This window comes from Panicum virgatum, unplaced genomic scaffold, assembly GCF_016808335.1.
Source record: "Panicum virgatum strain AP13 unplaced genomic scaffold, P.virgatum_v5 scaffold_5135, whole genome shotgun sequence".
In the NCBI taxonomy this organism is placed as follows: domain Eukaryota; kingdom Viridiplantae; phylum Streptophyta; class Magnoliopsida; order Poales; family Poaceae; genus Panicum; species Panicum virgatum.
In genome coordinates, this window is record NW_024376476.1 from 42,711 (window position 1) to 53,141 (window position 10,431).

Here is a 10,431-nt window from a genome sequence, read left to right on the forward strand (position 1 = left end):
GCATACTTCATGAACATGATGAATAAGATCTTTATGGAGGAGCTTGATCGATTTGTGGTCGTCTTCATAGATGACATTCTCGTGTATTCCAAGACACGAGAGGAACATGAGAAGCACCTTCGGATTGTGTTGGAGAAACTTCGGAGGAATCGGCTTTATGGCAAGTTCAGCAAGTGTGATTTCTGGCTTGAAGAAGTGGCATTTCTTGGTCATGTGATTACTGCTGAGGGAGTAGCTGTGGATCCAACTAAAATAGAGGCCATGGTAAACTGGAGGCAGCCCAGTAATGTGTCTGAGATCAGGAGTTTCCTTGGGTTAGCCGAGTACTATCGGCGTTTCATAGAGAATTTCTCTACCATTGCTAAGCCCCTAACCAACTTATTGAAGAATGACACAAAGTTTGTATGGGATGAAAAATGTGAGAAGAGCTTTCAACTCTTGAAGGAGAAGCTCACTACCACACCAGTCTTGACACTCCCGGATATCCATAAGGATTTCGTGGTATATTGTGGTGCCTCGAAGAATGGACTAGGTTGTGTTCTCATGCAAGAGGGTAAAGTTGTGGCTTACGCTTCACGTCAGTTGAAGGTTCATGAGCAGAATTACCCCACTCACGACCTTGAGTTAGTAGCTGTAGTGCACGCATTGAAGATTTGGAGGCACTACCTGATCGGAAATAAGTGTGCCGTTTACACAGATCACAAGAGTCTCAAATACTTCTTCACACAGTCTGAGTTGAACATGAGGCAGAGACATTGGCTTGAGTTAATCAAGGATTATCAGTTAGAGATCCACTATTATCCAGGCAAGGCCAACGTAGTTGCAGATGCACTGAGTCGCAAGAGCTATCTGAACCATCTGACTGGAGAGGTGTTGTCATAAGAGTTGTGCAGGGACTTTGAGCAGATGAGAGTGTCCATTGTTAGCGCAGAACAATTGAACGAGCTGAGGGTGAAGTACAACCTATTTGATCAGATTCATGAGGCTCAGAGAAATTACCTCGAGACTGAAGACCTCCGCATCGGAATGAGGAAGGGTTTACTTCCCGATTTTCGAACTGATGATTATGGTACTGTCTGGTTGAAGGATCGTGTGTGTGTGCAAAAGGATGAGAAGATTCGTGAGATAATTATGGCTGAAGCCCATGATACGAGGTATTCCATTCACCCTGGTAGCACCAAGATGTACAAGGATCTGAAAACCATGTTCTGGTGGCGTAGAATGAAGAGGGACATCGCCAGTTATGTTGCTCACGGTGATACTTGCCGTAGGGTAAAGGCTGAACATCAAAAGCCTAGAGGCTTACTACAACCCTTGGACATGCCAGTGTGGAAATGGGAGAAGGTAAGCATGGACTTTATTGTAGGACTTCCCCGCTCACCTAGGGGAAACGATTCCATTCCTCGGATGCCCATCGGGTTCACGCTAATCACGTGACTAAAGCAAAAGCAGAGAAGGGGAAAACCTCGCTGACGCTAGCCACGGCCGCCGTCGCGCCCTCTCCCGTTTCCCGCCGCGCGCGCGCCCTCACTGCCCCTGCCCTAACCCTAGCATCATGAAACCGAGAGCCATCCACGTACCCCCGGTGTGCGCCCCGATAATCGCCGCCATCCCCTAGCCGCTCCTCTTGCTGCCGCACTACAAATAAGCCACACCGCCCTCACGCGAACCCTAACCATTCGCCCTTGGGCGCTGCCCACACCGCCGCCACCTTCTCCGCGGGCCGTGAAGGGAGAAAGAAGCAAGGAGCCAAGGGAGTCGGCGGTGGTGACCGTGACCCGGAGGCGCGGCGACGTTTTGCCGTGAAACCGGGAGCGCCGTCCCCGTCGCCACCTCTCGCCGCATCAACCGTACCCCGACGTCCTCGACGTCGACTATGCCGCCAAGGAGGAGCCGGAGTCGAGCCTAGAAGGAGCCAGACCAGACCCGACTCAGTGCAAGACCCCGAGCCAAACCACGATGCCAGGACCCGCTCTGCTTCCTCTTCACCAGGATGGGAACACACTACTCGACCGCAACCCCATCTAGGTGAGAACCCCGAGCTCGCGACCTCGCCGCCGCCCTTGTGACACCGGCCATCGAGCCACGCGTGCAGCCCCGCCGTCGCGGCCAAGGTCTCACCTTGGAGCCACGCACCCGAGGCCACCCCAAGGCGTTTTGGAGGATGGCCATCGAGCCACCGTTGCCCCTTGTGTGCAGGATCCCAAGCCATGCCTTGGCACGACCGGCGTGCCCCGCCGCAAGCGTGCACCCCTGAACCCCATCGCGACCGGCGAGTCCGCTGTGCTCGCGCACGTTCTTAACGACACCTAGTTGAGCCATGCCCCCGATCGAGTCGTCCACTGCCATCCGTGTTCACTTTCACGCTCGGCGAGCACGCTGTGACCTAGCACTTGTCGCGGCCGGCATTCGCGCCGTGTCCGCGCACATCGACACCACCGTGCCGGGCTTCGCCACCCGGACCGCGCCACGAACAGCGTACCCCACCGAGCTAGCGCGCCATGAACGCTGTCGAAACCTTGGGTTGGGGAAATATTAGGCCGCCGTAGTCGAGTTGGGGGCCGGACCGGCGCACGCCGCCGTGAACCAGTCACCATCTCTAGGCCACCGCGGCGGGCGTGCACCGCCATGACGCACGCATCAAACCATCACGCCGAGCCCTTACTGGACGCGTAGGATCAAAGGCCTCGCACCGAGCGTGCATGTCCGCGTGGTCACGGACACGGCCACTCGGGCGAACCATTGCGTGATTTTGTCGAGCACTTGGCGGGCACCGAAAATGCGAAGGAGGAGGATGGAACAAGAGCGCTGAAGAACTTCTACCTATGCCGCGCCATCAACTAGGCTGAGCGGACGGACGGGCCACGCCTCGTCGCGGGAAGAGGAATGGGGGGTGGAGGAAAATGGGACTTTAAGTGCTGGACTTGGGCCGCCAAATGCACGTATGGGCCGGATCTGGCCCGTTTAGCCAGGACTTATGGTCTGCGACACCCAGAGACCGTGCTGACCCCTGAACTTTGCCCTTAGTCTACTTTTACCCCCTACGCAGTACCAGGCCGGCCCAGCGGGCCTAAAACTACGAACTTTGACTAAAGTTTGATCTAGCCCCTTGAACTTTACGCGCAGCCCCTCAACTTTAATAAATTAATAAATAAAAATAAGAATAAACTTGTAAAATTTATAACTATTCTATTTTAACTCTGAAAAATACAAAACTACTTTCAATATTTTTCTAAAAAGTGAACATGCGTGTGAGATAGCGCTTGCTTGAGTGTTGCTCTCTTCATGATTCTTTTTCGAATCTTTCTATTTGCACTTAAACCCGGATTAGGACCGGAGCCGACGGGGGAGGAGCTCGACCCGGAGTACACCCCTGAGAAGGACTACGCTGCCGGGCTTCCAGGTTAGCGAACACCCCGCGCATTTCTCCCATAGCCACGCGCATATTTTTAGTGCATATGCAACTACCCGTGATCTACTGCAAACCCACCCATTTAATCCTGACTTGTTTATTTTAGCCCCTGCTTGATAACTACATATCCACTAATAAAATGAACACGATGAGTTGGCATATTGGGATTGTGGTGGATATTCTTGGCGTGTGTGAAGAAAATGGTTGAGTGGTTGTGTGAGTTAAGAGGGGCTGGCAGGAGTTGGCATTCGAAAATAGGGGGAACTAGAACTTCCCCCAGAGTGGAGTGTTTGGGTGTTTGGGGGTGAGCGGCCCACTGCTGAGGGTGGCAACCGGCCCATTATTGTCGGCTCGCTCCTACCGCATAAGGTAAATCGTTGGAGTGATAGTATTTTGGGACTGATCGGACTTGTCTTATGCCCACAGGGCTCAGGTGGGAACATGCTCCTAGTGGTGCCAGTCTGTAGGCAGTGAGGAGACAGTGTAAGGGAGCGGGGTGTGGTTCGCCCTCTCGTCTCCCCGATATACTCGGCCCGTGTTAAGGCCCTGGATAACCGAGTTTCACAGTTCCGAGTGTGCGGTGGTATGTATCCAAACTAGTACTAGCTCGGAAAAGTAGGTTGGTGCCATTAGGCGTAGGTTTACCGTCTGGGAAGGGGCGCTTTGCCGGTGGCGGCTGACTTAGCCTCTCTTCATAAGATATAGGACAACCTCTGCAGAGTGTAAACTATACTTATAGCCGAGTCCACGGTTATGGATGGCCCAAATGCGGAGTCACTATAGCTAGCTTGGGGTTCTCTTCTCTCCCTCGAGCGATTGGTCCGGCGTTGGCCGATGAGGCAAGGACGGGAGGGAGCTGCTCTTTTCTCAGACTTAGTCGAGTGATGTGGTGATGAGGTGTTTGGAGGTGAGATGTGGATGGTTATCGTGAAATGGTGTTAATAATATGATTATGGTTTATATATATATTTATTGCTCGCATAGGAAACCCAGCCTTCACTTGATATACTAGTTAGGCAGCTTTGGGGTGTTCGAATTAGTGACCTATACGCTTATCGTACAGAAACTGAGGATGAGGAGCTAGACTACGACTTCAACAACGATGGATGGTACGACTAGGCGGTTGCTGTGCTATGCTTGAGAAGCGATCATGGAGATGGACCCGAAGACGCGATTAGCTGCTTTACTCTGATGATATTTCACTTCATGTTTAGTCAAGTTGGCTTGTACCGGTCTGCGTACCGAAGTAAGCCTAAATAAGGCTGTAATCGAATCAGTTAAAGGATTTGAGCATGGTGATGATATCAGCGAGACAGACATTATTTCGTCAAACCTTGGATTACAGCTCCGCGAAATCTAGGGCGTTTCACTTTATATGCAAGGTTTCTCTAGGGCTATAGGTTTTTGCAGAAAACAATGTAATGTTTATTTTAGTAGGCAGATTTTAGTTATGAAAACAAAGTTTAAACATCATAGGGGTGCCATTGGACTCGCTGGTCCACACGGCTCATTCAACCATTAACATCCACCATAGTCACCATCATATTCACATCCATTTTCCATTTCCATATCCTCGTTATCCAATCATTTTTATGTTCACGAAAACTAGCTGAAGAACCAGCCATAACCCATCCATATCAGTAGACACGGACCATTTGAATAGGTTTTACTCTGATCAGAGGTTGTACTAATTCCCACAATGTGGACTCAACAACGCGTTACCATCATAACTGCCCGAATTCCACACCAAGCCCTCACCCTCACTTCATGATCTAGCAGTGCTTTAGGGGTTTCGGGCAACCGAGTCACTCCTTACCTGGCGGTAACTCCGTGACACACCACTCCTTCCCTAGCCCCTTGTGCGCCAGCACGGCCGCTACAAGACTATCCATTTAGGCTCGGGCTCGGCCACTGCCTCATTCAGAGCGAGTGGTTGTACTAAAGAGTTTGGCATGAAGAAAATCAACCAGGTCCTTACAGGGCTCAGGTAGAACCAGCCACACATATTCATACTCGACCCCGCGAGCACCATCCTTCTCGGTCCTCTCCATGAGTCCTAGGTCTTGTGGTAACCGCGAGTAGCTAAGTCCTCCATCCCACCATGCCCTTTTTATGGCTGTTTCGGCACGTAGCTGGATTCCGACCAAGTCGGTTGCCGGGGTTCTTCCCCATTTTATTTCAAAAACCCAACCCCACATCCATAACCTCACAACCCAGCATATTCCTTAACCATAATCCCAACTTAGTATCAAGATCATGATAAATATTATTTAATGAACGATCCCACCTAAGCACACTACATCTAAGATTAGGGTTGGCTATATGTGTGTATTTCACTGGTTTTCCTTAGCAAGCAAAACATGTAAGTTTTAGTGTGATTATCATGCAAGGGTTGTATTTGCAAAACATAGGAATTTATGCATCAAGCGGGTTCCAGTGGATTTGCCATCGTCTAGGTCCTCGTTGCAGTGGGGATCAGTGCTAGGTTCGTCGTCCCCCTATTCCACAACAGTTGCCTCCGGCTACTGGACTTCCTCTAGTACGGTGTCTAGCGTACACAAATAATAAATAGCCAATAAATTCAACAATTCATACCAAGAACATTTTGGAGAGGATAGGGTTACGTAGTGAGTGTTTTTAGAAGAATTTTGGAGGAAGAATTATCTAAAACGTGTTTAAATTGGTCAAGATATGGGCATTTTCATAAAAAGGGGTTAACTTTTCCTCGAAAAAAAAGGATAAAACGAGTCTTGGGCTGAATCTCCCTTCGTGGCCCAATCCGTAGAGGCATTTGGCCCGTAGGCGCCTGCCTATCCAGTCCGATGCGCGTGCGCGCGCGGCCACTGGGCCGGCCCATCTCGTGCAGGAAGGCGGGACGGCGCGGCGGCGGCGTCGCAGCCTAAGCCCATGTGTTAGTGGCACGGGGAGAGGGCGCGGGGCTGACGGCGGTAGCGGCGCGGTGCGGGATGACTCGGCGATGGTGTGACAATGTTGGGCCCACCGGTCAGTGGCGTCGACGGGTGACGGTGTTAAGTCGGGGGACGACGTGGCCGGTTCAACCGAGGGGGGTGAGGTTGAACCGCCGTCTCCCTCGGTTCACCAGTGGCCCACCGGTGGTTCTCCGCCGACGAGGCGGTTCTGGCTGTCGGATCTTGCCCTTGAGGTGGAGAGGCGAATGGTGAACTCGAGTGTGGGGTTAGGGTGGTTGGAGGTGGTGGCATTTGGCCTGCCCTCGGTGAGGGTGGCGTGTGCGGCGTGGCATCACCGTTGTCTGGCCGTGCGTCGGTGCTCGACGGTGGTTTTGGTGTGGCTGGAAGTGGCGGGGGTGGTGTGGCTTACTTCAGAGGTCGTCGTGCTCACCTTGGTTTTGGCGCAGAGGGTTTACAGGGCAGGAATTTGGTCGGGAAAGGTGGTGCTGGGGCTGTGGTCACGGCGGCTCAGTGGACGGCGAGGTGGAGATGGAAGCGGTGAGGCATGTCTGTGGGTGCCGACATTCATCTGGGAGGGGGTATTCATGCACGGCGGAGAGGAATCTGAGTCAGCCAAAGCCGGGGTGGGGCCACTCATCGCCAGCTAGATGCCACGACGTGTCACCACGGCGGCGCTCGCGCGCGACTCGGTTTCCTTCAATGCGGCCGGTGAGTAGGTGTTGTCGCGTGGTGCTGCGCAAGCGGACCATGCTCAGAGCATCACCGACGATGGTGGGGCCGGCTTGGTAGCGGCGCAAAAAGGGATCATGCAGTGATGGTGGGGTCACTTCATCGCCGGGCGCGACGCCGGGACGCATCGGTGGTGCTACCGTGGCGTCGCAGCCTCCTTCAATGTGCCTGGTGGTAGCTGGCATCACTTTGCGCGGCGCTCGTCGCCGGTCATTGCCCGATCGGCAAAAGAGGTCATCGGAGGGGGGGGCGGGTTGGCAGCAAGAGGGAAAGGGAAGAAGAAGACGATGCCAAGCGAGGTGGGCTGGCTTGGCTTCGGTGGCGCGAGGGAGTGGTGAGAGGTCTTGGTGACCCTTCCCACTATGCTGAGTGAATTGTCAACATGGGAGACGACTAACAATCGTGCTCCGAGGAGACACGCAGCTCTTGGTTGTGGTGTGCATGTACACGGGCGTGCGGTGGTCGACGGCGTGGCTTGAGACTGGCGAGGATTCGTGCCGATGGACCGTGCGGTGGCGTGAGGCCGAGTTGGGTACTCGAGCCTATGACCATGTGGCGGTGAAGGGCGGTCGAGCTAGGGCCACCGGATGCCGAGCGAGGCCGTGGCGTCCACTCCTGGCACCGAGCTTGGAGGGCTTGTGGTGGGCGACGGCAGCATTGTCGTGCCATGGCAAGCTCGGGTCTTGAGGACTTGGAGTTTGGCACGCGGCGGAGGGACATGTGTCGAAGCCTGTGGTTTGTTGGTTGAGCCGGGAAAACCAACGGTGGCTGGTTTGGTGGTTTGGGCCTCAAAACCATCGGAGAGGGTGAAGGCACCGTGGGCCAAGTCAAGGAGGTACGGCATGCGGAGCGCTAGGGCCTTGGCGGGAGGTCAAGACACGACCCGACATCAAGGGTTTGGCGGCTTTCCTCAAAACCGCCACCCAAGCTCAGGGTTTCCCGGTATCCCCCCAAAAACCGCGGACGACTTGGTGGCTCGAGGAGTCGGTGTATGTGGCGTCATCGCGAAGCTTGCGTCGAGGCGAAGCAAAGTCTTGAAGGCATCGTGTTCGTCCGATGAGAGATGGAAAAGTTGGACGGATTTATCCCCAGTGGGTATTTGGGTTGTGATCTTCATGTGAGGGCAAAATGTTCGCTCGGACCATTTGCTTCTATATGAGGGAGAGGGCAGTTGCCATGGCGCCTTACCTCTTCTCCATTTGCTCATTCATCTCATCTCTAGAGGGAGGTCCTCTCATCTTTGTTTTGGTGAGAGATTTGGTAGGACTAGAGAGGGATTGAGTGTTGTGGCTCTTTGTTCTTGAGCTTATCGTCATCCAATCTTTGTGTGATGGTTGAAGTGGCTTGTAACCGAATATATTGATGCAATAGAAAGTCAAATTTCGTGCTCAAGTTTGTCTCCCTTCTCTATGTGCTGAAATTCATTTCTTTTGCCATTTTCGGAGCTATTTTCTTGTGATTTTCGTGCTCCCTTCGTGGCTATGTTTTGGGGCTTGTTTGTGGTTGATTTGGGGGCCAAGTTCTTGTGAGATTTGACTGTGGCAAGGCCAAGCTAGCAGCTGCACAAGATCTCCCTCGAATCCCCACTTTTCCCTTTGTTCTTGAGCTCTTTTGGTGATTCATTCACATCTTGTGTTTGAGCTCATAAGAACTGGTTAGGGATCTTGCTATGATGTGGTTGAACCTATACCATCTTTGGATTGTGCCCAGAAACCACTAGCAAGTGTTGAATCGAAGGTTTTGATGTTCATGAGCAAACCCTACCCTTCCTTCGTAAGCCTACAATGACCCCTTGTTCAGGGATCTTTTTGAGCGGATCTTTTCATATTACCTCCTTCACGTGTTAAGGATGGTGACCATAAAGTTTCACGAGATCCGGACTTGGTTTGATTAGGTTTTGATCCGATTTCATGCTTGAACAGGGGCTGGTTCACTTCTGGACAGAACCTGACCTTCTCTAAACCCTGGTCCGACGGCATTCAAATATGATTCATTTGAGTTCAAATTTGGTGTAGATGTTCCCCTTCAAGTGCTGAATCTCCAGTTAAAATTTCATAATTTTTGGATATCATTTGGTAGGGTTTTGAGAATTGTTTTTGAGGGGTGTCAGACTGACAGAGAACGCCGGACCGTCCGGCGCTTGCTGTCCGGCGCTCTTGTCTTTTTCAGTTCATTATACAACTCTTATCCAAATGAGCTGAAAATTTAGTAAAACACTACAGAGTACATTGGGAATCTCCAGCAATTTTTACAGAATTTTTGAATCAATTTTTGTTGGGGTTTTGCTCTTCCTCTTGGAGCTCTGTCTGCTGTCAAACGCCGGACCGTCCGGCGTGAAACGCCGTACCGTCCGGAGTAGCAAACTTGCTCCTTTTGAGCTGAATTTTTCTGAGCTTGTTCCCAACTCTCTGATGCTGCTTTGGTAATTTTTCGAGATTTTTATAAGGCATTTTTATTGGGTTTTGCCCATCTTCTTTGGGACCCTGTCGCGCAGCGGCTTTTCTGTCCTTGCCGTCCGGCGAACGCCGGACAATCCGGCGTCAGACGGCGGACCATCCGGCGTGCATCGGCGGACCGTCCATCGTGTGTTGAGCTGCGCTGTTTTTGTTTGTGCCGTGCTCTGTCCTTGTCGTCCGTCGTTCGACGGACCGTCCGGCGTCCATTGACGGACCGTCCGGCGTGTGGTGAGCCACGACGTTTGGTTTGTGCTGCTCTCGGCCTTTGTCGTCCGTCGCTTTTCGGCAGACCATCCGTCGTTTTCTGGCGGACCGTCCGGCGTGTCTCGGCTAGAGATTTTTTCAGTTGGAGTGCTCTCGGCCTTTGTCGTCCGGCGTGTACTGCCGAGACTCGTTTTGCGTCTCTTCGCATGGGCGCTTTTGCGTGGGCTTTCGTGGGTTTGTTCGTAGCCGTGTCCTAGGTCCAGTAGCTCTCTTCGTGCTACGTGGGCTTGCACGCGTTAGAAGAGAGGTTCGGTGTTGAGTTTTTATTTATCTCCCTATTCACCCCCCTTTAGGTCGCATTTTCGGTCCTTCAATTGGTATCAGAGCTTGGTTAAGGTTTTCAATACCCTAACCGGTTCGAAAACCACTTGGCAACAAGTTTGTTGGTGTTTTAGCTTTGGGCTCTTTTGTTTTGAGTCTTTGCTACACTAACCCTGCCTGTGCCTTTGAAATGGCACCAAGTGCTTCTGCTTCATGTGACCATTGTAATTTCTTGTATGATGAACTTGATAAGTCGCATGAGCTTTGTGATGTTTGGCATAGAAAGTTTACAAGGTTGAAGGATTCTTGCTCTAGGCTTAGATGTGATCTTGAGTTTTGGAAATCTTGTTCTCTTGCCCCTTGCATTGATTGTGTAGCC

The 10,431-nt window shown here is 52.2% G+C and overlaps 1 protein-coding gene across 1 annotated transcript; it reads left to right on the forward strand.

Annotated features, from left to right (window-relative positions):
• The first annotated feature begins 906 nt into the window (after positions 1-906).
• LOC120694354 lies at positions 907-4,531 on the forward strand. Its single transcript, XM_039977485.1, has 3 exons — positions 907-1,255; positions 3,332-3,403; positions 4,476-4,531. Exons 1-3 carry the CDS (start codon positions 907-909, stop codon positions 4,529-4,531), a joined length of 477 nt encoding a protein of 158 aa, XP_039833419.1.
• The last annotated feature ends 5,900 nt before the right edge of the window (positions 4,532-10,431 follow it).

Bases quoted from the DNA above. Each gene is read 5' to 3' on its own strand.
- LOC120694354 (XM_039977485.1), top strand. From the start codon at position 907: ATGAGAGTGTCCATTGTTAGCGCAGAACAATTGAACGAGCTGAGGGTG. The intron at 1,256-3,331 runs GTGATACTTGCC...AACCCGGATTAG, and splicing joins CGCCAGTTATGTTGCTCACG to GACCGGAGCCGACGGGGGAG. The intron at 3,404-4,475 runs GTTAGCGAACAC...CTTATCGTACAG, and splicing joins CTACGCTGCCGGGCTTCCAG to AAACTGAGGATGAGGAGCTA.